This window comes from Rhinopithecus roxellana, chromosome 3, assembly GCF_007565055.1.
Source record: "Rhinopithecus roxellana isolate Shanxi Qingling chromosome 3, ASM756505v1, whole genome shotgun sequence".
NCBI classification, from domain to species: domain Eukaryota; kingdom Metazoa; phylum Chordata; class Mammalia; order Primates; family Cercopithecidae; genus Rhinopithecus; species Rhinopithecus roxellana.
Window position 1 is genome coordinate 120143070 of NC_044551.1, and position 27780 is coordinate 120170849.

The following is a 27780-nucleotide window of genomic DNA, read 5'->3' on the forward strand; positions in this document are numbered from 1 at the left end:
GAAGGGCCTCCAAAATAAATTACACATGCCTTTGTAACTTGTTACTTGATTCATCAATCCTCAAGAGTAAGAAAAATCATTCCACATGAGCCAAATCCATTATCTTATCATTGAATCCTTTTCTTCTCCTGACTTTTTCACAGTATAGTAAACCAGTTCACCACTGTCCTCTATATTAAAAATGACCCTATTCACAAACGTGAATGCAGCTTGGCCTGCTCTTCTCTAAATACTACAACTCTAATACTTTTACTTAGTTTCAAAAAGTTTATTTGGTTTCATTTATCCTTTTACTGAACGCTCTCCAAAGTTTCCATGTCCCTCTTAACTTCTAGGAGCCTCAGATATTGAATTAAATATCTGTCAACTCCTTATGTTCAGTGGAGAATTAGTTGACTGACAAAAAAGAAATTTTACCTAATAAAATTACCTTGATACAAACAGCAAGATCATGTCAAAAGCACTTTAAAAAATCATGGTGGGTTATTACAGAGTTTTCCCCCATGTGACACCATGGTCTTGGTGGCCCCAAGCACACATGCTTTACAGAACATGTTTTATAAAACAAGAGAGTGGTAGGGAGAAGTACAGGAACTGAGGGGACAGGACTGATTTCTCCTTTTCTTCACAACCGTGTTCTACACCTCATTCAACAACTTATCTCCCAGTGGAACAGTCAGGCAGACACCAGCTCTGTTTTCTTAGGATTAGAACAGAAAAAGAACAACAACAACAAAAAACTTTGAAGATGTCTTATGATAGAAATGAGTTTATAGCAGAAATTGATAACTATCAGCATAGAAAAATGGGCTTCAGGCTCTTCAAGAAATATTATCATGTTGACATGGTTAATTTCCGGGCTATATCCAAGCACAGTGACATGTATTCAAGTGATAACTTCCCCGCTTTGGGCTGTATTTTCCTAAACTGCCACTAATACATGGACCTTACAATATGAATACTGTTCATTAACATGGTCTATTCAGGAAAAATATTCACATACAGATCTTTACAGACAAATAGGAATTAGAACAAGTAGGACACAGAAACCTGGGTTGAATTCAGACATTACTGTGACTTCCTTTCCTTTCTTCATTTGTCATATTTAACCATTTCAACGTATCCATTTTTAAATGTATCCCAGTGAGTTATACAGGCTACAGCACATAAGCCAGCTTTCATCCCTGATAACTACAAGGGTAAACTGACTTTGTCTAGACTGGAGGTAGAATTCATTCCTTATGTTTAGTGCAGAATTTGACCAGTTATTCTGAATTGAAGTACCATGTTTGGAGAGACAGCTTGGAGAGAGTGTGAACTCAAACCATCTGACATCTTTTCCTCAACACCTCACTCTAATCTCACAGGGCAAGAGTTTCTTTCGCTCCACAAGAGAAAGTGACTGGTTGGCTATTCCCACTAACAACTTATAAAATACATAGTTAACATGAAAATAGCTTGAGTATTCTATTTTTTAAAAAGAGGTAAAGGAACAAAATTTTATTTCAGATTAAATTGAAAGTGACCTAAATGCTATGAGCAAGTGCCGACTCATTTTCAGCCTCTGGTTTCAGTTCTTACTGTACTAACCGCCGGAAACGGGCTCTCAGGTGCAAGATGCCCAGATTCATGCAGATATTTCATGGAATGGCTTAATGAGAGTCTCAGACAGGCACAGACAGCTTGCTCTAATAAGCTCTCATAATAAGTTGGAAGTTTAAACTGCTGGTTTAGTACTACTTGGATTATATATAATTGAAGCTCCAATCCTTAAGTAAAAACTAGTAGAGAACTGGATCTTCTCAAAACAATAGACTCACATTGGAACCCTTATGGCTATAACTTTCAATACCCCAGTAAGCCCAGGTTACATTCATGGGCTGGGTACTGAAGTTCATTTAAATGATATTTTTTAAGTACCTGCCATGCGTCAGACATGGTGCTAGACTGGAATTCAAAGGAAAATAAAGAGCACAGGCTTCTAGCAGCTTACCATTTAATGACAGACATCAAGTCTGAGGCAACACAATACTGAATAATAAGTAATAAGGTCAGGGGATGGATGAGGTACAATGGAAAACATAAAGAGTTGATACTTAACCAACCAGTGTTGGTGTATCAGAAAAGGCTTCCCAGCTAAACTGTTGCCTAAACTGAGACCAAAAGGCAGGGTGTGCCACGTTTAGGTACAGGGTAGAGGACTGTTAAGGAGGAAGTCTGGGTGTGAGGGGTGCAGGGGCTGCAGGGAATGATACATGCAACAGCCAAAAGACTATGGACACTAACTTGATTCTCTCTGCTATCGTACTATGGCCATTAACATTTTCACAGCTCTGTACACAACAAAAAGAAGTAGGAATAACTATGGAGAGATAGTAGACCTGTCCTCTCGCTCCCTCAGTACTCCCCAGCCTTCCAAATGCAGCTCAGGAAACTCTGTCCTTAGGCACCCCTTTGAGAACCGATCCAAGATACTCTCTGAAAATAGTATTATCTACTTTCCATGTCATTCACTTTGCATTCAGATGATAATTTTTCTTTATTTCACTTTTTGTAGAGATGGGGTCTCACTATGTTTCCCAGGCTGATCTTGAACTCAAGGCCTCAAGAGATCCTCCATCCTTGGCCTCCCAAAGTTCTAGGATTACAGGTGTGAGCCACTGTGCCCAGCAACTAGTTCATAATCTTTATATTTGCTGGCCTAGTTCTGTAATTTCCAAATGAAACTGAATTTCATAGACGTTAGGATGCAATGACACCCTTTCTTCATTTCAGCAGAGTCAACAGAAGGTTTTGCACAGCCATGTAGTTATCTGTTTGACAATGATGATTAGATGCATTCTGATTTCAGAGGTGAAAATCTGTGCACCCTGGGTCACAATAATAATGATGTTGAGACTGATACTTACAGTGATAACGGTAACCTCCCCCGTGAGTGCAAATCCACATTTTTTTTTTTAAGACAGGGTCTCACTCTATCACCCAGGCTGGAGTGCAGTGGTGCAATCTTGGCTCACTGCAGCCTTAACCTCCCCTGGGCTCAAATGACCCTCTCACCTGAGTAGCTGGGACTACAGACGCCCACCACCACGATCGGCTACTTCTTTGTATTTTTGGTAGAGATGAGATTTCATCATGTTGCCCAGCCTGGTCTTGAACTCCTGAGCTCAAGCTATCTGGGCACTCTGGCATCCCAAAGTGCTGGGATTACAGGAATAAGCTGCTGCAGCCAGCTGGAAACCACCACTCTTATGTAGTACTACAGGACAGTAAATTACCACATCCTTATTAGAAAGTAGTCTGGCAAAGTCTAATAAAGCCCCTTTACCATAAATTCTTCAATTGGGAGTTTTTCCCAAAGAAATAAGTATGCATATGTGTGTAAGTGTGTATGTGTGTGTGTGTGTGTGTGTAGATACACATAAAGACAATAACCATTCCTAAAAGATAAATAACTAACTCATTAATAATAACTTAGCATGCCCACAGACACTGTTCCAAGCACTCATGATAGATTAACTCTCATAGTGACCCTATGAAATAGGTGCTATTGTTGTCCCTATTATGTAGATAAAGAAATTGAGATCCAGGTGACTTGCTCAAAGTTACACAGGTAGCAAGGGGTGAAGCACAGACCTCCTGCCTCCAGAGTCTGTGTTCTAAACCACTATATTTCACTCTCTCCAAAGCTGTAAGGATATTTATCCTAGCACTGATTATAACAATAAATTGAAAACAACCTAGTTTTCCAGGAATAGGCAACTGGTGAAAAAAATTTGGTACAGTCATACAATGGAATACTATCCATTAATCAAATGATTTTATAGAAGATAATTTTATCAACTGGAACAATACTTATGATATCATAATTATAAAAAGTAGATTTTAAAAAGGCCAGACAGAGTGGCTCATGCCTATGATCCCAGCACTTGTGAAGCTGAGACAGGAAGATCATTTGAGGTCAGGAGTTAGAGACCAGCCTGGGAAACACAGCAAGACCCCACATCTACAAAAACATACAAAAATTAGCCCAGCGTGGTGGCTTGCACTGGTAGTTTCAGCTACTCAGGAGGCTAAGGTGGCAGGATCACTTGAGCCCAGGAGGTTGAGGCTGCAACGAGTCATGATTGCTCTACTGAACTCCAACCTGGATGACAGAGTAGGACTCTGTCTCAAAAAAAAAAAAAAAAAAAAAAAAAAAAAAAAAAAAAAAAAATCTCAAAAAACAATGCACCATATAATCCAATTTTAGCAATATATCAGAATGAACCCAATGAAACTGTCATGAATTTAGGTAAAGATGGCCAAGTATCAGCAATTGCATATGGTTGAAACTACTATCTGGGGAAAAGAGGGAAAAGGGTTAAAATGAGAAAGAGAGACAGAGCTACAGTGAAATGGCATCAATGGGTATCTCTGGGTCTTGAGATTATGTATGATTATTCTTTTATTCATTTGGTTTAACCAGGTTTTCTAAATGTTTTACAGTAAATGTGTATCCTTTTGGCAGTAAAAGAAAAGCAAGCGGTAAGATTTTTTAAATGGTTCTATCTGCTGAGGATTTACATCATGCCAGGTTCCGTGCTTTATGCTTTACCTATCTCTTTCCTTTTAAAAAGGAAGTACATGTGCAGGTTTGTTATGCAGGTAAACTCGTGTCATGGGGGTTTGTCATACAGATTATTTCATCACCCAAGTACTAAGCCTAGCATCTAATAGTTACTTTTTTCTGATCCTCTCCCTCCTCCCACCTCCACATGCCAATAGGCCTCAGTGTCCATTGTTCCTCTTAATGTGTCCATGTGTTCTCAATATTTAGCTCCCACTTATAACTGAGAACATGCAGTATTTGGTTTTCTGTTCTCGCATTAGTTCGCTAAGGAAAATGGCCTCCAGCTCCATTCATGCCCCTGCAAAGAACATGATCTCATTCTTTTATATGGCTGCACAGTATTCCATGGTGTATTTGTGGCACCTTTTCTTTGTCCAATCTGCCACTGATGGCCATTTAGGTTGATTCCATGTCTTTGCTATTGTGAACAGGGCTGCAGTGAACATTGACGTGCATGTATCTTTATGTTAGAACAATTTATATTCCTCTGGATATATACCCAATAATGGGATTGCTGGGTCGAATGGTAGTTCTGCGTTCAGCTCTTTGAAGAATCATCACACTGTCTTCCACAATAATTGAACTAATTTACACTCCAACCAACAGGGTATTCCCTTTTCTCCACAACCTCGCCAGCATCTGTTATTTTTTGACTTTTTAATAGTAACCATTCTGACTGGATTATACCTATTTCTACTCCTCATGACAATTATGACAAGCACATAGAGGATATTTAGGATTAGAATATTTAGATAAAATGTCCCAAAACTAATCAGTGGGGGCATCAGTACTCAAACCCAAGGCTTTCTGCACACAAAAAGTCAAGGGCTTTACATGAGGCCATTCTGCTCCTGAAGTACTGAAATTATGTCTCAGTTAAGTATAATATTCCACCATTATATTCCTCATCTAATATGAAACCAGCACTCTTTCTAAGGCAGAGCAACAAATGATTAATGATTCACTGAGTAAGGCTTTGGGGTCAACCAATTACTCAGTATTTAGGGACACTGAGAAAGAAATTATCTCAGTAGTGAGAACATAAGACATTTCTCAAAGAGAAAATAAAATTAAAGAGATAGCCACATTTGAAAAGCTTCTAGAAGCTGATAATAATTCTATGTAGGCTGGGCATGGTGGCTTATACTTGTAATTCCAGCACTTTGGGAGGCTGAGGTGGGCGGATTGCTTGAGCTCAAGAGTTCGAGACCAGCCTGGGTAACATGGTGAAAACCCATCTCTACAAAAGATACAAAAATTAGCTGGATGTGGTGGCATGCACCTGTAGTCCCAGCTACGCAGGAGGCTGAGGAGGAAGGATTGCTTGAGTCCAGGAGGTCGAGGCTGCAGTGAACTGAGATGGTGCCACTGCACTCCAGACTGCGTGACAGAGTGAGATCCTGTCTCAAAATAATAATTATGACAATTCTATACAAATAAAAAAGCTAGAAAGCTTGCTGTGAACATAGTATCAATGTCATTAGCTTTAAGAGTATAAAGATCTGAAAACCAGACCTATGTAGTACCTGGCACATAGCTGGCACTCAGAAAATATCTAGTGAATAAATGAGAGTGATTGTGAATGTAGAGCACCATAACTTTCACAAGCAGAGAAACCCATAAAATCATCATCAAAATTCTAGGTAGATTCTTCTCTCCTAACCTGCTGCAAACCCTTGGCCCAATTTTCCATGCAAAGGACATGAAATAGAGAGTGGAAGGGGAGGCTTTATAAGATATATTGAGTTTCTAACATGTGCCAGGCATTATTACATTATGAGGGACATTATGTAGCTATTTAATTTAAACCTCACAATAACTCAATGAGTTAGGTATAATTATTCCAATATTTCCATTTGCAAAATGAACTCAGTCGGCCATTTGTTCAAAGCCACTTGGCATTCCAGTGGCAAAAGCAAGGGTTCAACCCAAGTCCATCAATGCAATGTCTCCAAAGCTGCAATCATCCCTTATACCACACTGACCACCCCAAAGAAGTGATAGTCATCAATTACATACAAAACCGGAATCAGCGCAGATTAACTGCTTCTGCCTGGTTTTCAAAGGGGAACATTCTAGAACAAATGTCTCACAACTGTTTATCTGAGAAATAATAGTTGTTTGCTTAAAATGACAGTTCCCGGGCTTCAAGTTGTAGCAGCAGGTTCATCAGAATAGTTTTGATAAGGAATATCCTATCATGCCCATAATCACACATGTATTGACAAAAAACAAGGCATTAGAAAAAATCTTTGAACACATGTAGAGAATATAGTAAATCTCCTTTCTTCATGTAGGACAAGAAAGGGGGCATCATTAGAGATAAACAGAAATGTTAAATGGAGAGGTGCTCTGGAGGAAGGAATAAGGATACATTAATACTTGTCTCATCTAAAGGACTCCATCAGCAACCAACCAAGCAATTGATAAAAACAGATGAACTCATTTTGCCCTTTAAGAAAGAAGTGATGTTTACCATCATGTTCACCTTGTTACAAAATTCCTCAATCACTAGCTGGCTCAAGGAGGGGCTGTAGCCTCTTTACATTGGCTAGACCTGGGCCCTAGCTGGCCCACGGCCAATTCACTGCTACAAAACCTTGGGGTAGTCCCCAACTTTTATTTTTTTGTAAAATGAAGATGGCAGAACACACTAATTACACAAAAAGTACTTTTTGTGATATGTGACACTGCACAGATCTAGTAACAGCAGAAATTTTATTCCATGATTTGCACATTGGGATGTCCCAGCCCAGCAAAAAGAATGCCCTAGAAAAACATCCTCCAGCTATGTATGAAGCTGCACTAACGTGTCTGACCTTTGTTTGCATTATTTGTTTGTCTTGCGTGAGTCATTCATGCCGGAAAGGACAACTTAGTTCTCACAATGTGAAATTTCAGAAACGAAATTGCCCAGTAACTCTATAAAGAAATAAAGCCTCAAACCTGTTATTCTTTGTTACAAAGACAACTGGAGTAAGTTCAGGCCTGCAAGGAAACCCAGAACCACTTTACATTTAGTCTTCATTGCCAATTAAAAACTGGGGTTTAGACATTTCCTACTTGCTGGTGACTGTATGTCCAGAAGTGTAGGCTTGTATATAGGGTTCAGAAACATAAAAGGAGAAATAAACAAAAACATGACTTTCTTAGTAATCCCCACTTTAGCATAAAAAGATGTCATAAATAAAATCTGGAGAATATTGCCAAATTGACAGGTGCCACAGAATCTCACTACCCTGATTTTTCTTTAGTTTATCTATGCCCATGGTTCACCAACTAAGACAACAGAAGCAACCTTGAAATGCACTTTGAACTGTAAGACACTTTTTAAAGGAACTGATTCTAAATGACAGATAGCAACAGAAATGCCAAGTTCTGTGTACCTGTACTAGGTATAAACCCTAGATGAACTGAGCAGGTCAGGTGTTTTTTATTGTTTGTTTTGTTTGTTTGTTTTTAGAGCGGTCTCGCTGTGCTACCTAGACTGGAGTACAGTGGCACAAACATAGCTCACTGTAACCTCTCACTCCTGGGCTTGATTGATCCTCCCACCTCAGCCTCTAGAGTAGCTGGAAATACAAGCACATGCTACCATGCCCAGCTAATTTTTAAAAATATTTTGTAGAGACAAGGTCTCACTATGATGCCCAGGCTGGTCTTGAATTCCTGGCCTCAAGCAGTGCTCCTGCCTGGGCCTCCCAAAGTGCAGGGATTATAGTCATGAGCCACCACACACAGCCAGGTTGTTGTTGTTGTTGTTGTTGTTGTTGTTGTTGTTGTTTTAAAGTCTTAGTTTAATAGCCTTAGGATCTAATTGTTGAATTGCATAGGGGTCAAGAACTTTAAGATATATCTCTACCAGATACTTACAGTGGGATAACACATCAAATCTTAGAACTCAAGCTTATCATAGGGAAAGAGATGTCCGCTTATAATACATAACTAACCCCACTGGTGTTACTGTTTGCAATAACGAACACTACATGTGCCTTCAATATTATAAATGTCGGTCCGGCACAGTGGCTCACACCTGTAATTCCAGCACTTTGGGAGGTTGAGTCAGGCAGAACACCTCAGGTCAGGAGTTGGAGACCAACCTCACCAACAGAGCGAAATCCTGTCACTACTGAAAATACGAAAATTAGCCATGCATGGTGATGCACACCTGTAATCCCAGTACTCAGGAGGCTGAGGCAGGAGAATCACTTAAGCCAAGATCACACCACTGCACTCCAGCCTAGGCAACAGTGAGACTCTGTTTCAAAAACAAAAAAAATATAAATATCAAGTATTTATTAGGATGCATCAAAATCGGTATACTGACTTGACAATATATATTTACATGAAGTTTGGCTATAATGTTCCCCCATGGACTTTAAATATAGGAAAATCCATGACTATGAGATAAATTAATAGAGAAGAAAATTTAATACTTTATAGTCTAAAACATAGGCAAAGTACAAATAAGTCACTTTCAAGAAAATCTCTCTACAGAGTGCCTTTTAGAGGAGACCAAAATAATTTTCCACTGTCTCAAAGGATAGAAAAACATGGTTCTTCCTGAAACATACACCCTTTCTTCTTAAGCCTCAGTTCCCTCAGGGTCTTTTATCTCCCTGTGATTTCATTCCTTGTGCTTCAGGCTAACAAGGCTGTGGTGTGTCATTCCCTTTGTTAATGGTGAAGAAAAGATCCTCATTCAAAACATCAAGCACTTTAAAAATAAAACAACTTTATAAAGCTTTTCCATCCATGAAGAAGAACAATAAAAATGTATTTTCCAGATACTCTGAAAGCATTAAAACCCCATGTCCTTCACATGTCAAAAACCCCTCTGGAGAGCTGACAGAGTGCCAGCGATCACCGTGGACAACCACTCAGTGCTGTTTATATTAATTTTATTCAGTGACTGAGAGAGAACCTTTATTCTTCTTTAAAAATGTTTGTTAAATGAATTTTCAAAGCATGAACTGTCATTTTATAACTTCAATGTGAGCTTATCTCAAATTATTAACCAGAAAAAGAGGTGTGAAATATTTATTCTCTATTGTGCTGAAGTGTAAATGTTGATGTATCTCTATGACAACATATTGATGATGCTATTCATGGTGCAGAAAAATCTCAAGGATATAACTTGTCAGCTAAAATTACATAATTTGGGAGGATTATATTCATTCACTGACATCAAAAGAATAATAACAACCTCAGGAGCCCTTATAAGATACCTTGCTGTTAAAAGTCTTGTCATAGTTTTATTCTTTTGATCATTTATTCTTTCTTTAAAAATATGTTAAGCATCTTCTTTGGCTACAAAATTCTATTTATTGAGCACTTACTACTTGCTCCTTACCAAGACACATACCATAGCTAAGATTTATTTATCTATTACAAGAGACTGGCCCACAGTGAGATTTATCACAGAAGAATGTGCTACGTGTTACAAGATACAGGATTGCACACATTGCTGAGGAACATAGAGGACTTATGTCCATGCACCTTTGGGCAGAGGAGAGAAAGGAGGGGAAGAGAAGGTTTCCCAGAAGAAGAAGTAGGATTTGAGGTGAATATTAAAGGATAAACATTCAGGACTGCCATTGTGAAAATGCTTATTATCTTCCTTCTGGACATGTGAGGATAAAGGATAGAGGCTTTCAATGACTTCCCTAAAATCCCAGAGTAAGAAAACTAGAATCCTCAATGCTAATTGGATGGTCTGAAAGATTTAATATAGTTTTCTTGAGAAAAAAAATTTAAACGATGGGACTATGAGAGACTACAAATAATGCTATAACAAAGGCTCATGTACCCACAGCAGAGACTTAACTGTTTATGAACATTGTATAACATTTGTTTCATTGTTGAATTCAAGAAATGAAACATGGCAGATAAAGTCCTATTTGACTCCTTCGTGCCTGGTTCTCAGCTCTTTCCCTACCCTTTACCCCAAAGGTAAACACTGTGATAGTTTTAATATATGTCCTTCTAGTCTGTGTGTGGGGGGGGATGTATTTAGAAATAAGATATAGAATTATTTTATATATTTATTAGTTTTATATAAAATGTTTATGTTGTGGTGAATCTTTTGTTATCACCCAATATTATGATATTGAGATTTACTTTTTATTCTTATTTATTTATTTTTGAGACAGGATCTCACTCTGTCTCTGAGGCTGGAGTGCAGTGGCAGTGAGCCTAGCTCACTGCAGCCTTGAACTCCTGGGCTCAAGCAATACCCCCACCTCAGCCTCCTCGATAGCTAGGACTATAAGCTGATTAATAATGATACATCTGCTAATATAATGAAATGCTATATACAAGTTTATAGTAATGGAGTTCATTATTATACTATAAACTGTTATGTAACATTTCACCATATTAACAGCCTCCAAAAAATTTACCTCTTCCCACATACACAAACATTTTTAGTTGTTTCCAAAATTTCACTGTTAAAAAGATGCAAATAATATATCTCCTAATATACGTTTCCCCAAAATACATAAACAAATTATAAAGAAGTAGAAATAAAATTGCTGGATTACATGGTCCACACATTAAAATTCTACTCTAGACATAGTCAAATTGATCTCTAAAGTTACTCTACCAATTTACCTTCATGGAAGTGGTATGTGGAAGCTTCCTTTCACATCCTTGGCAAAGCTTAACTTTTGAACCATTGCCAGACTTCTTAACCATTGCCAATCTGATGGTGAGAAATGACATCTTGTTTATTATGTACTTTCCTGTTATTACAAGGATTAGCATATTGTCATGTTTATTGGTCAATCAGCTTTCTCACCTCTGAATTACCTTATCCTACCCTTTGCCTATTTTAAAGTTCAGAGGTTCTTTTACTTATTGATTTGTGGGGGTTCTTTACATATTTTATATAATAATCATTTGTCTGTCTAATTATGTTGCAAAAATATTTTCCTAATCTCTCACTTCTCCTTTAACTTTGCTTATAGTATCTTCTGTCTTAAAAGTGTTTTAAACTCTTATCTGTTCTAAATATTCTAAAACTAATTTAAAGCATGGATAAATCTGCTTACATAATACTGATTTTACCACATAAGTTTCTTTTTTTAAGTGGCTGCTTTTCTTTAATGTATGAACAAAAATTTCCAATTATATACTAACATCAAGTTCAAATCAATTCCATTAAAATTTAGACTTTCTTTACAAGCTACCTACCTCCACTAGTTTTATGCAAAAATAGTGAGTAGTAAAACCATTTGGTTTTCACTGAATTTTAAGATGACACCGTTTATTTACGGACCAAGAGCTATGTTCTTATAACCTCTACTATTTGTCCTACTGGAATAGTCTATAACTAGGAAAAATATTATCGTCTTTTTACTTCTGCCCTTTACGAGTTTTATCCATCTCAAGAACACTTAATTTTCTTCAGGCTATAGGCACAAATGTTCAAACTCATTAAAATTAACTAGGTTGTGTATGAATTTTAAAAATACTTTGATCAAAGAAAGAAAAAGAGTGATTAGCTTTTGCTGGGAAAATTCTGACCTTAGGAAATTTTCAAGTGTTTTAAAAAGTTCTTTAACACGGTCACAAACAATAGATATCAGATATAGCCAAGAAAGAAGCTGAATTATAAAAGTAAACCAGAACAGGCTGGGCACAGTGGCTCATGTCTGTAATTTCAGCACGTTGGGAGACCGAGGTGGGTGGATCATTTGAGGTCAGGAGTTTGAGACCAGCCTGGCCCACATGGTGAAACCCCTCCTCTACTAAAAATACAAAAATCAGCCGAGCACGGTGGTGGGCTCCCGTAGTCCCAGCTACTCAGGAGGCTGAGGCAGGAGAATCGCTTGAACCCAGGAGGTAGAAGTTGCAGTCTGTCAAGATCGCACCACCTGCACTCCAGCCTGAGTGACAGACTGAGACTCTTGTCTCAAAATAAATAAATTAATTAATTAATAAATAAACCAGAACAACTAGTTTCAGCCAATGGACAATGGACAGTATAACCCCCTGAGACAAGATACACGTGGCTCTATTAGGATCGGGCAGTAGTCCAAGACAATAGGAGAGGGAAACAAACAAACAAGGTATGTACAGCACCATCCCGTACATATCATCACTTTACTCTGAGCACAGCAGCCAGCAAGCACATAGGTACAGTCAGAAAATGGTTTGTATATGTTTCATGTATATGTTTATATGAAAGAAGCTATAAAGATTTATGATCTAATATTTCTGCTCCCTGTACAAACATTCTTTTAAACCAGGCTGTTATTTCCTGCTGTTTATTTGATTAAAGAGGAGTCTAAAAAGATTAATGAAATATGACTCATCGCTACGTGATTAGAAATAATTTGTAGTCTGCATTTCTTTGCCTAATCTCTTACTGTTCATTTGCACTTTGTATGCATTTGCACACCATTTGGGTACAAATTTAACAACTAAGTTCTACGTCCTCACATAGAATTTCCACCTTGAGAAGTAATATGAGAAAGTTTAGATAGCAAAATTGTTAAACATTCTCCACTCACACAAGGGCCGATTTTCAAACACCTTGCTTAATCATGGGGCCACCATTTCAGAAGTCACTCCTCTATCTCAATAATAACCTTGATGTTTACACTATAATCTATTCTCTCTTGAGGGTGAGGAACTCCCAGATCCACATTTTCCTCAAAGTTCACGGGAACCACACCCAGCACATCTTGCCTGGCTTCTACAATTTCATTGCAGCTACCAGTCTATGGCCAGAGGATCTTCTGCTAAGTCATTAAGAATGAACATGTCAGCCGGGTGCGGTGGCTCACACCTGTAATCCCAGCACTTTGGGAGGCCAAGGTGGGCGAATCATGAGGTCAGGAGTTCGAGACCAGACTGGCCAACATGGTGAAATCCCGCCTCTACTAAAAATATAAAAAATTAGCTGGGCGTGGTGGCAGGCACCTGTAATCCCAGCTACTTGGGAGGCTGAGGCAGGAGAATCGCTTGAACCCGGGAGGCAGGGGTTGCAGTGAGCCAAGATCACACCACTGCACTCTAGCCTGCATGACAATGGGAGACTCTGTCTCAAAAAAAAAAAAGAATGTGTCTACACTGCACACAGCCACAGGCTTCCTGTGCGTCCCGAAGCCACAGGAGCCTGGGCAACCTTAGGCGACTGAAGGAAAGACTTCGCGTCATGCCCTCTCTGTCAAAGACCTTTGGTCTGTTCCTCCCTGGATGCTCCAGATGCTTTGATGATCTGTTTGTTTATACACTTCAGCTCCTCTATCAACCTAAGGGCCCCTCGAAAGAAGAGGCAGTGTCTTACTCATCTCTCCTATCTCATTTTTATATCTGTCACTGCTCCTGGCACATTTATGCTATCATTCCTTCCATCCACAAATACTTGTTAAGCATAACTGTGCGCCCAGGACTGTGCTACACATTCAATGACAGCTAGACAGCAGAGATAAAACAGACAAAATCCATGTTTTCATGGGGCTTACATCCTGGAGGGGAGACAGATAAGAAAAAAAAGTAAACAAATCAAGTATTTTGAGAAAGTGCCTATTTAAAAACATTAAAAAGGAGATGTGATACAGAGTAATAGGGTCATAGTCTTTGCATATGGAGGTCAGAGATAGTGTCTGTATGGTGGTGGCACTTAGGCTGACTAATTGACCTACAGAAGCCAGCCATGTGGCCAGGCGTGGTGCCTCACACTCGTAATTTCAGCACTTTGGAAAGATGCTGAGGTGGGCAGATCTCTTGAGGTCAGGAGTTCGAGATCAGCCTGGCCAACATGGTGAAATCCCCTATCTACTAAAAACACAAAAATTAGTCAGGCGTGGTGGTGGGCGCCTGTAATCCCAGCTACTCAGGATGCTGAGACAGGAGAATCACTTGAACCCAGGAGGCAGAGGTTGCAGTGAGTTGAGATTGTGCCGCTGCACTCCAGCCTGAGCAACACAGTGAGACTCTGTTTCAAAAAAAAAAAAAAAGAAGAAGAAGCCAGCCATATAAAGAACCAGGGAGAAGAGTATTATTCTGAGCAGAGGAAATAGTGAGTGCAAAGGCAAAAATAAAAATAGTGTGTTCTAAAAATGAAAGGCAGAGGCTGAGCACTGTGATGTCCTGAAAGGTAGAAGAATGAGAAGGCATCAGGGAAACAGGAAGAAATAGATCAAGCATGACTGGATGGATCGTGCTCAGAGCTCTGGAGTTTATTCTAACTGCAAGGGGAAATTCCGGCTGGTTTTGGGAAGGAGAGCAGCATGCTCTAAAGTACATTTTTACAAGATCACGCTGGTCTCACTCTGGTCGTAGAGAATTGACTCGGTGGCATCTGAGGAAGAAGCAGGAAGACCAGCAAGGAGAGTATTGAGATCACCAGTTTAGAGAGAATGTGGCATGGACTGGAGTGGCAGCAGTACAGATAATGAGAAGAGGTTGGATTGGGTTATATTTTGGAGTTGAACCAACGAGATTTGCTGAAAAATGAATATTGCACCAAGTATCAAAAAAAAAAAGAAAAATCAATGAATGATATGAAGTGGAGTTAAACAACATGACAGGCCAGTCTTATCTTTAAAGCCACTGCATGAACTCACTAGCACAAGTAATTTAAACATCATTAGTATTCTTACTATGCCAGAAGCAATATACACTGGACTTGATTTCATCTGGTAAGGACATCTGTGATCAGAGGTTGGAAATAATGAACCAGATAGATAAATAAATAAATAAATAAATAAATAAATAAATAAATAAATAAATATAAAATAAAACTTTACCAGGTCTTCTGTCTGAGGAATCTCGTGGCAAGGAACTGTGGACAAAGAGAGGCTCCATTTAAAGCAGAGTAGGGGGCCAGGCATGGTGGCCCATGCCTGTAATTCCCAACACTTTAGGAGGCTGAGGCAGGAGGATCATTTGAGCCCCAGAGTAGGGACCTGCATGGGAGACATGGGGAGACCCTGCCTTTACAAAAAATTGGAAAATTAGCTGGGCTTGGTGGTGTGTGCCTGTTGTCCCAGCTACTCGGGAGGCTGAGGTGGGAAGATGGCATGATCCTGGGAGGTCGAGGCTGCAGTGAGCTATGGTCACACCCCTGTACTTCAGCTTGGGTGACAGAGCGAGACCCAGTCTCAAAAATAAATAAGTAAATAAAGAAGGATGTGGCCTGTGAGACAAGAAGAGACGTCACAAAGGGCTGCCCCCTCCTCTGTTCGGTCAAAAGACTGGGCCATGTGTGAAGAAATGTGATGTAAGCTATGTTTGTCACACAAGGAATCGTAAGTAGCATTTACTTGTCATTATATACTGCCAGGCACAGCACTGGAGAATACCTGTTAAGTCCTCATTTAATCCCCACAAGCCTATGAGTATAATAGATATTCTTATCTTTGTTCAAAGCATGAGGAAAGGGAGGCACAAAAACATCACAGAAAGAAGAGCAGCTAGGAGGATGGCAATTCCATTCCAGGATGGGTGATGGAGGGTACTGTTAGTAGTTCTTTGCCCCTCCTGAAAGTGGGAAAGAACAGCCCAAATTTTGGACTCCTTAGGAAAGGCAAAATCAGCAGTTTCTGTCTGTGACCTCTATCAAACTATTTGGATGGTCCATCAGTGAAACTACCTTTGGGACCATTCTGATGAACTGTTCAGAACCCAATCCTTCCCAGTTATCATCATCATCCTGCCCCCAACAGCAGTGAACCCAACTGATTTACTCTTATTCTTGCTGCTCCATCAACCTGATTTCTAAAGTAATTCTGACAGCGCGACAGGCCTGTTAACGACTTGCAGTGAGGACTGGGCTCCCAGCGTCTGCTCTCCGCAGACAGCATCGATCCCACCATTGTTGCCAGTCAATAGATCTTTATGGCAGACTTTGCTAGGAAGTATGTCAGCTTTTTGAGCCTTACGTTTCTGGCTGGTAATATCTTTCAAATGGATTCCCCCATTCGAATATCCCGCAGGCAAAATCTTACTACTTTCTCCATGCTGTACATCATGCCTGCTTTACACAAAAGGTTATCAGTGTTCCTTACACTGCACCTGAAAATGTTTAAGCTAATCTTGCCTCCTAGGCATATTTTCACTACTGCCAAGTATATTTAACCAAGAATGCTATTAGTGACTCAATAAAACCCAAGTCTGGAGTTTCTAGACCAAAGTTAATTTCTATTTTTGCCTCTATGTGGTACTAATGTCAAAAGCAAAGAGCCCGAGGGACAAGCATTTGAAAACCATATGCTGGCTGATTTAGGACTCTACCATTTGTGCCCTATAGCTGTAGGTGAAATAGATTTCTCTATAGATGTTTGGAAAATTATAAATAGGATTATATGGCTTAAGAAAACAAATGTGTTATTGCTATTCATACAAAAGGTTTAAAGGGTTTCCATCACAAAGAAAGATCTCAGGAGTTGCATATACATATTGATTAAAGTAAGTTGTACATAAAATCACAGACTTGAAAAGGAGTATAAATAGAATCTGCCCCAACATTCACCAAATTATGAGTGAGGAAAGTCTAGATGGGTGCCATTATGAATTCATCATCTCTAATATTAACGGGCCCTCAGTATCTCTCAGAGGGTTTGTTTTCATAATCATCCGGTGTTGTCTGCCCCTGTCTCCTGCTCTCATTCTCCTCACTGTTTTTGACTCTTGCTACTTTCAGTAAACCTGTTTTCCAACTTCCAGAGGACCCATACCACAGTAATTAAAGTTACTGGCTCTGAATGAGATGCAAGTTTGGCTCCACCACTTACTAGATATATAAATTCCGGCAAGTCACCTAAATGTTCTGCACCTCCGTTTCCTCATCTGTAAATTAGGAACAATAACTGCAACCATCTCATAGTATGTTGTGGCCATTAAGAGAGTAATTCCTGTAAAGCTCTTATAATGATGCTTGCATACCAAGTGCTCAATAAAGATGAACTATTACTATCATCATCATCAATGTAACCGCCCTTCTGCCCCCTTTTATGTCAGCAGACTCTCTCCTGCCAGTTTATCAAGAGAAGGAAGGTCATCTGATATCGACTTCTTCAGATTCTCCTCCCCATTGCCCACCAGCACCCCTGACACCTAGAAACCTGTTTACACCTATTCTGGCCATGCTTTTCTTCCTCATTCTGTTGGGAATGGGAAGTACTCCTTGCTAATCTCTCAGTCAGTGCCCAGGATCCCATCCCATCTCCCAGCTGTCTTCTCAGGAGCCTTATTGCCTCTATTCCACAATCCACTCTCTCAATCCGGTCTCCAGACTCTCCCTCTTTTCTTTCACCATCTTCTCAGGTTCTGAGTCTTTTTCACCTTAAAACACAGACAAAAGCTTAAAAAAAAACAACTTTTTCTTGACCCTACACTTACTTCTTACTAACTCTCTATTTCTTTGCTTCCTCTCCTTGGCTTCTCAGAGAAGTTTCTGAAAGAGTAGTCTATAGCAATCTGTTTTCTGTTCCCACCTGAAAGTGAAGGGCTGTATACTCTTAGCTCTTCTCTCCCTCATCCACTCAGAAAATCTCTCACTACCTTATCTGACTCCATCCAGTTTCCCTCAATCTACCTCTTCTACAGAGACAGTTCTCTTTCTTTCACTTTATCTTTCTCCCAAGCTATGAGTTCTGTCAGAGCAGCAACCATTCCTCATTTGTTCCTTTATCCCAAGCATTCAGTGCAGTCCCTTGCACACAGTAATCATTCAATGAAAGTTCACAAAATGAATACATGAATGACCTTCTCAGAATCATATAGAATCATTTGGTTCCTTCAGTCTAATTAAATGGAAGCTTTACTGTGCTCCAACCACATGCCAGGCACAATGGAGGCTTACAGAGATTAGTAACACATGGCCTTTGCCCTCCAGGAGTTGTTTATCATCCCGTGAGAGGAGAAGAGCAATGGAGGATTGATGCATGAGCAGATAAATGATGGAGGAAAGAACAGAGCTAGAGCAGGAAAGAGGGGAGGGGAGAAGGAGATGACATAAAATAGATTAATGTCATTCACTCATAAAAGCTAGGATACGCATTAAGATGTCAATAAAGGTAAAACACGTGTGCTTTTTTAAAACAATAATTTTAATCCAATTTAAAAAGAAGGAATATGTCTAAGTCTAGTCAAATAAATCATGATTTCATTCTGGGAGAACAAACTTTTTACAATTCTCTGACATGCCTGGTTTTTTATACAGAGAATACATTGAGACCTAGGAAAGCCAGGAACACTGACTATGTCACAGGCAGGAACCCTTCCCTCAGCTGCCAAGGTAAACAGACATATCAAATCTCAAAGAGAAGCCTTTGTGGAACTGGACATTTGAAGGTATTTGGCAGTCCCTTAATCACCCATGTATTTTAGAAAGGAAAAAAAAAAAGATAGCTATGTATGACGGTTATCAGTTGGTTACCATCTGACCATTTTAGACTCCTAATGTCAATAAAAGGAGTTAATAGTCTGGTTGGAGTGATTGATCCAGATTGGGAAATCTGGGTTTCAAGGGAAAACTGGGAGGGAAGAACTATGACTGGAACCATGGATCCTGTGGATTACCTCTTAATACTCCCATGCCAATAATAAACGTTGATGAGAAATGTCAACAATTAAAAAAAGGCAGGACAAATAGGAATGCAGATCTTTCAGTAATGGAGGTTTGAGCCACTCCACCAGGTAAATAACCCCAAGTAACTGAAGTTTGGGCTGAGAGTGGGGGAAATATGGGATGGGAAGTAGAAGAGAGAAGCCATAAATATCAGTTATCATCCTGTGACCAATTACATGAAAGACGTTTGCAATAGCTCTTAATGTTTGTTACTTGTTTGTTATATGTATATGTTTATTTTTATTTGCTATTTTCTTTTGTTCCTTTTCATTTTATATGCTAGTTGTTGCAAGTTAGCTTTAGTATCTAGGAAACAGAATATTCAGCGGAACTGTGACTTAATTTGAAAAAAATTTAATATAACCAGCAATGAATCCAATGAATGTTGGGACTTGCATCTCCTCATTTTAGGAAGAGAGTATGAGCATGTTCACTTCTAAGATAAATTGCTGTATACTAGGTGGAAATACAGGGTTTTTTAATGTATAGGAATGCAAACGTGTGGAGGGTGCATATAGGAGTTGGGTAACCAAAGGAGTGTACATCAACAGTTATCAACTTACTGCCTTTCAGCTCTAAATTTATCCTTCATTGCCTGCTCTACATAAATGGATATGTGCCTTCCAAATATTTTTCTATTGCCAGTTGGCCAACTGTTATGTATTTTCAATCAGGGGCGCTAGAAAGACATTGCAAAAGGAGTTTTCCATTCTAGTTCCAGGGCACTCAGAGCACGTAGTGCGCTAGCTCGTAAAGCACCAAGCTTCTGCAATGTAAGCACAGTGCCGACGGCTGCTACAGTACCTGGCTCCTGGAGCACCTATGGCTTTTCCAATGCCTTGTTTTTGTAGCACAAATTGCTTATCCAGAACCAAGTTCTTGCAGCATGGACAGCTTCTCTAGCATCTAGCTCCTGTAGTACACTGTGGCTAGCAGCACCCATCAGCCAACAACTTCCCCTTTTTTATAGCAGAGTGCTTCTGGTGAGACTTTTCCATGAAGAGTTTTTTTCAAAAGTCCTATAAAAGTTCTAGGGCATATTTCCAGCAAGTTCTGCTAGAATAGTACCACAGCAGCCTCTCTGAATCTGAGTGAGCTGTGGCCGTGCCCTCTCCAGCAGTTCTGGATCACACCCTTAGTGGGGTTTCTTCTTTGGACATTCTATCTCCACCCTAGGGGTAGTGGTTCCTTCTTATAGCTGCTATTCCTATATTCTCTAGAGATCTATCTACTTCTAACTAGTCCATCCCCCATTACTCCAATCTCCTGTTATAGTTAGTTAATAATTCTTTATATTTAACTTTCTCCTTTGAAGTTACTTTGTGTCCTAGTAGCAATGACCACACCAGCACCTAGATCTTGGTTTATATATACCACTCTACAATAAAAAGTACCAAGGCTCCTTTGAAAAATTGTTCATTTTAGGGCTGCAGCAGGAAAAATAAAATATGAGCCTGGAATATCTTCTAGCACCAGAAATTAAGAAAGCACTCAAAATCAAAAAGATGAGTCATGTCAAAGGGACACAATGGGTTGGGTGCAGTGGCTCACACCTGTAATCCCAGCATTTTTGGAGGTCGAGGTGGGTGGATCACCTGAGGTCAGGACTTCGAGACCAGCCTGGCCAACATGGTGAAACCCCATCTCTGCTAAAACTACAAAAATTAGCCAGGTGTGGCAGCACATGCCTGTAAGCCCAGCTACTAGGGAGGCTGAAGCATGAGAATTGCTTGAACCCAGGAGGCAGAGGTTGCAGTGAGCCAAGATTGTGCCATTGCACTCCAGCTTGGGTGACAGAGCGAGACTCCGTCTAAAAACAAAACAAAAAAAGTACACAATGGCCAAAGCTGGAATGACCTGGGCAACAAAATAAATTTTGTTATACTGTTTTATAACCCAAAATGTCAAATCAATACACATGAGTCCTTACTGATATAAATAAATGTTTGAATAAATGCAGGAGAAGAAACAAATCTTCCTTACAGAAAAACTCCAAATAATATAGGCAGATATTCCTTCCTCAAAGACATGGAACTTGAGTCCTGCCCATTCATCCCTAAAGGTAGGATAGACTTAGTTACTTGCTTCTACAGAGTAGAGTACAGAAAGGGGAAAATTGTAAGTTTATGTGGAGAAGCCTAGCACACTACCTCAACCAACTGATGAAGGTTAACCAAGTGATGACATCAGTGATGTCACATGGATATCATGACATAATGTGAAGAGAAAGAGCACTTCAACTCCTGTATTCTCTTCAAAACTCATAACCCATGTCTGATCATGAGAAAAACACCAGACAAACGCAGATTGGGGAACATTCTACAGGATACCTGGCCAGTTCTCCTCCAGACTATCAATTTCAAGGTCATGAAAACAAGGAAAGACTGAGAAACTGTCACAGACCAGAGAAGACAGGGGAGACATGACAGTGAAATGTAGTGTGTTGGTCTGAGCTGGAATCTGGAAGAGAAAGAGGACATTAGTGGAAAAACTGATAAAATTCAAATAACATCTGCAGTTGATTTAATAGTAATATACTACTGTCAGTTACCCAGTTTTGACAAACTAATAATAATTTAAGAAGTTAACAATGGGGGAGGCTGGGTTTGAGCGCACAGGAGCTCTGTACTATCTTTGCAACTTTTCTATAAGTCTAAAAGTGTTCCAAAATAAAACAAATTTATACTTAAAAAATTTAAAAATAACTGTGGTTTCTGTCTCCTGATTGTACCATAAGTGATACAAGGAGCCAGTCTAATTATCAAAGCAATTATTTTATGGATCTAACGTACACCATCAAATTGATGCATAACAATAACCAAAGAGGAGGGGAGATGGAAATAGAATCCTTTGAAATTAGGCCATTTAAACTCTGCTAAGTAGCATATTACTAGACAATAGATTTTGGTTCCAGAATTATCTGGTCAAGAATAAACAAAATGATATATTTCCTGATATTAGGCTGATTGCCACAGACAAAACCCAGATAGCAAGACCCATATTCTGGGTTCAGCTCAGAATATCATTTTTTACCTGCTTAAAAAGGTATCAGAAATGTTTTTCTCAGAACACCTTTAAACATTTCAGACATCTGTTCATGTTTATTTATGGTTTTGTTCATCATAAAGCCAAACATGACTTGTAAAAAATAAACTAAAAGTTGCCTCAGTATCATATTTCAGTGTTCAAGAACATCTGTTCTCAGAATTCTAGAGTCTCCATTAAACTCCAAAATAAAGCAACAGTTTATTTTCTAGAAGGTCCTAATCAGTTCTAGAGAGTCTGAAACCCATGTAGGCTTTTGTTTTGCTTACACAAACGCTCTTCAGTCTGAGCCCTCAGCTCAAGGTAGTCTGCAGTTCTTAGGAGACAAAGTATGAATACAACTGAAGCTATTCTGTAGCTTTTTTGTCCTGGAATTAGTGGCAAACCACACAGTTTCAAATGACGAAGATGCCCACTCTTCCCATCCCACTAGTTTATAATAATGTTATTTTTCTTCAAGATGTCTAGGCACAACTGATTTTTAAACTGGAAAAGTTAATGAAAGCAACATCACATTTGAGGTCAGTCGGCCAGAAAAATGGACATGAGCCAAATCCCACATCCCAAACATTTTGCCTTAATGGCATGTGAACAAAATGCCCACTCTCCTCCTGATTTCTAACAGAAGCAAAACAAAACCCTGCAAGACAGTTTTTCCCTGGAATTGAGAAGCCTGTCAGGGGCAGAAAGACACACACATATGCGCGCGCGTACACACACACACACACACACACACACTCCCAGTCAGTTTAAGGTACAGTAAAAAGGCTCTTTCACACCAAGCGTTCTGTGCACAGACGGCACAAGGGCTTCCCCTGGAGATGCTGCTTCAAGGAGAGCCAAGAGATCACAAGTCCGAAACAAGTAGTCCTAGCAAGATAAATAATCTCCCCAATTCCAAAGTAAGCAAGTAAAAATTTTTAAAATCAGCTTATTGAAATAAGTCCATTCAGACTAATTTCAAAAAATTCCTTGATGGCAACGAAGAGAAATTTGTGCTGTCATGCGAACTTGCTAACTTTTTAAAACGATTGTTTCCTTTTTCTAAATGTAATGTTTCACGCATTACAATTTAGTTGCACTTTAATTCCTTCTCACGTTTCTCAAGGCGAAAAAAGAAGTATAAAGGAAAAGGAAGTGGATGCAATTATGTGCACAGCAACAAGTTAGCCAGAAGATTTTGGTTTAAACTGGGAAATTTAGAAAAGCAACTGTATTACATGACATTCCATGATATAATCTTTACAATAATGAATATGAAATGTTAGGTGTAGACTGCTTTGAGTCCAAAATACCATCATTTTAGAATTATAATTCTAACACAATGGAGACAAATGATATACTATGTTAGGAATTGATTTAACAAGTACCAAAATGTTCATGAATTTTCATTTATGACAGATAAGTCTCCCTAAAGTTATCTGAACAAGTACTCAGTTATTTGCATCTCAGAATGCAGAGACAAAAAGATATGTTAGCATCAAAAATACCAATTTCACTTCTGAGTTAAAAACCAACAGGTGGTAAATTTTAACCACCAAGAAATTTTCTTGGAGAAATCAACAGGTAAAAACAGAAGTTAGGATACAATAGCTATGTTACCACAACTGCCTTACTGAGGTAAGGAGTCTAAATTGTGGACCCTACTCTAGAAAACGCATTCACATCCACAGAAGTATGAGCTGTTGTATGATTGCGGAAGTTTCCTTCTTTCCAAGAACTTTTCTTTATACTTAATTAACAAATAATGTATATGTACATGTACAGATTTAAAAGAAACGGTATGACTGAGATGGACGTGGCATTCACACTACGCTCTGTGTAGAGATGAAGAGGGAAAGTATGACCCAGGGTCATCTGCAGACAAGGAGGCCCCTAGAGCAAAAACATCCCGAGACAGACAACAGCAGGTGGAAACTTACCACTGGAGCAGTTGGTCCCTCCCCAGCCAGGCTCACACTGACAGGTGTTTGGAGCAATACAGCGACCGTGGACACATTTATCAGCACAGTGGGCTGTCAGAGAGAAAATCAATCAAATAAAGAAAGTTGGCACAAGAAAAAAAAAAGCCAACAACACAGCTGTTGCACATCCAAGTCTCAAGTATCACTTAAAAACAACATGCATGCTTGATAATTTTCTTCAATCCATTCCTCAGCCCTCTTACAGTCTGCTGTAGGACCAAACAATTCCCCTTCTTATTTTAGTATCGCCAAATAAATCCCATCATTTCTACTATTCTATTCTACTTCATGCTCAATTAGAAAAGACGTTTCAAGGAAAATTGCCTTATTCACTCTTTAAAAAAATTATCAGTGAGTATCAAATATATCCTTTTTGTGTCAGAAGGAGCCTATGTGGAGAAACAAACCACAAAGCAGGATGTCGGGGCCTCGGAGTGACAGAGTGGATGGGGAGTATTATGATTATGTGTTATGATTTTTTTCACTAATACATTCACCAGAAACTATAGTCACACTTCTTTGTGAACACGTTGTTCACAACTATGACACAGCAGAATTGCTTGCTCTTTTTCTGTTGAGGAGGATATTTGAAAAATGCCACCCAGGTCTTTGGAAAACAGTAAATCTCAATGCTCTTTCGTTAGTAAATATCTTAGGTGTACTCTACCCTTGCAGACAAAGGGGCATCACTGCAAACGTGAGTGAATGGACAGTCTGATGATTTCCAAAATAGGCATTAAAATACGCTGTGCCAAATCTTAGCATTATCATCAACCTTAGTACCATGCACATTGGTTAAACATTATTTAAAATATCTGGATATATGCATAATTGTGAGAACAACTTAAAGGGTTTGGGGTTCAGATATTCTAAAATTTTATTTAAGGGTGGTATGAGGTGCTATGTACTTTAGAGATGCATTTTATTAGTGCATGTCTTATTACAAAAGACTTACTGCCCAAATATATAAAACACCAATAAGTAAAATAAGCCTTATCTCCAGTAGCTCAAACTGGTAACATTTTTGTGGATGTAGAACCTTCAGGAATTTTTTCCTACATATTTTTCTCCTCAAAAAAATAGAATCATATTTTTCAATGTGCTTTTCACTTAATATAATGACAATAATATTTCCATGTCATTAGTATTAATATATGTGATTTATGCACTAAGGTGTATGTTTAATATGTATGTGTATATATGTATATATACACATGTGCACACATACACAGTGCATATATACTGCTGAACCATAAATGACTACTTCTAAGGTCTTGATCATAAGATTGAGACATGGAGATATATAAGGGTGGGCATTTTAGGTGAAGAGAAAGCAAAAGCAACAGGTAAAAAGAAAAACAAAAGAAATGTTATGTTGGGGGCAGTGTTTGGGGCAATAGCTTTGCAAGGTAGAGAGGGAGACCCTGAAAACCAAATTAAGGTATTGGGGCTTTATTCTGAGAATTCGCTAGGAATAGTTTAATGAAAAGTATACATTTGTTATAAGAAACCAACAGGGAGATGACACCACAATGAAATAAAGTGGCCATAAATTTTGGAAAATACAAGCTCTCTTGCTCTCATCAGAATAACTCTTTAGCACCTAGGCGATTTAGTGAGGAATACCAGGACTGGTGAGCTTGGGACTCTGGTCCAGGGTAGAATTTTCTGATACTAGAGCTTGAAGGAAGTGTTTAGCAACCTCATAATATTTGAGTCAGACAATTACATATTTCATTGTAATTAAAAGCAGAACTTGCCTGTAACATATGAACACACTGGCCCTGCATTATTTTGATTTTTGCTGCCAAGTTAAGTCAATATGTGCCAACTTCAGGGTTCAGTGTCTCCTTCCACCTCTAGGTTTGTGTTTGAACTTGTAGATGTCATTCATTTGTAAGCACAAGGTACTGTTCTTTTGTTAAAATTTAGGTATGTACATACCTAAAGCCAGCAAACTACGATACTTGAGTGTGCAAAGTTCAACTAAATGCCACAGTAGGCTTGGGTCTAACAGTGCGGGGTATGCTCTGGATGCCATCTCACACTGTGTTCAATGGCAGCATGGGTACAGGGAACTCTTCCACCAGTGAGAGCTCTGGCACCCACTATAAATATGTCAAAACAAGAGGGTTTGCCTCCCACTTGTCTTAGGTACTGATGGCATCTATGTTTGCAACTATTACAGTTAACAGCCTTCAGACCCAAGTTCATCAATTATCCTTCATCAACATAGTAAAGCTACTAAAATTCTGTTTGAATATTTCAGAAGTTTTAAAAATTAGATACTCTTTGCCTTTAATGTGAAACAAGACTTCTTTGACACTGTGCATTTAAAACAAACACAGAAATTGAATGTAGTGGCTGATGAAAGGAAGTATTCTCCATATTCTTGAATTTCAAACTTTTGTGTTTAACAGTGTAGTTCTCACAAATTAACTTCATACTAAAGAAATGCTATAAATGTTCATTTATATGGTAGATTTATATTAATACAACTTAAATTGCTTTTTATCTTGGGCATCTATGTAAGATTTTATTGGACAAAATAATTAATATTATCATTTGAGAATTTGAAAACTTCTGGGTACTCAAAAAGCTGGATTCCATCAGAGCAACCTAGAGTTTTGCATTCATCTGGCAAGGAGCTGGCTACGAGGGGAGAATGTTTCCGGTATTCTATACAGGTCTCAATTCGCTGCTCTCCCTTTCTTCTCTATCCTTTCATTTTTTTCACCTTTTATCTTCATTTTCACTTTTTACCACTCGACTCGTCTTTCTCTCCCAAACACTATTTATTTGATATACGCCACAGAAGCTGGAAATTAAAATTTGGTTTTAATTGTAGTTGTGTTGACTCCTAACTCCTGGGTGACACCAATTGAGGTCCGCCTGAATCAACTGGTAAGAAAGGTAAGATTGAGCAAGCCAGCCTAGCACTTTGCTCTAATATCAAGATAGTACTTATTAGAATGTGTAAATAAATGCATAAGTTAAGCATATGTTCCAGAGAAGTAAGAATCAGAATTGCATTTGGTTGGATCCCAAGCCATTGTTTTTTTGTTGCTCTTATTTTGTTAACTCCAAAAAAGATAATAAGTAGATTTCTATGTGCAGAATCAAAGGAGACCTGCTTCAGAACACTGTGAGATTGCTCGATAATCACACAATGTTCTCATGTGTGATTCTCGATAGTGCAAACTTTGTGTTTTATGAAATGAATTCCAAGAAGTTCAGTCAATTATAATAATTTTTTTAAATCCGTGATGGTAATTTTAAAATATGGATTACATTTATGAAAACCTTGAGCTAACATTTGGCCAAAGTCTGAAACAAAATGTGGATGTGTCATTAGCAGAAAACAAATTTGCCTGTAAGTTAATTAGGAATTGGAAGAGGGAATCTGCTTCCCTAATGATTTATTTTTTCTTAATTAAAGCTAAAGCCAATAGAATCACCTCTCCGCATTGATGCCTAAAGGCAAATAATGATCTAAATGATGAGAAATATTGTTGGGATGGAGTCTAAAAGGAAAGAACATAAAATCCTACTTCTATGATGGAGAATCTTCACAC

At 38.8% G+C, this 27780-nt stretch overlaps 1 protein-coding gene across 3 annotated transcripts in view; it reads right to left on the minus strand.

The window, feature by feature from the left end:
* Window positions 1-27780, minus strand: part of MEGF10 (multiple EGF like domains 10) — a 397687-nt gene that overhangs the window by 68048 nt on the left and 301859 nt on the right. For all 3 annotated transcript variants that reach the window (XM_030927482.1, XM_030927483.1, XM_030927484.1), the window contains one exon: window positions 24164-24256. In XM_030927482.1, the coding sequence (XP_030783342.1) occupies window positions 24164-24256 (93 nt within the window). The remainder of the gene's footprint in view (window positions 1-24163; window positions 24257-27780) is intronic.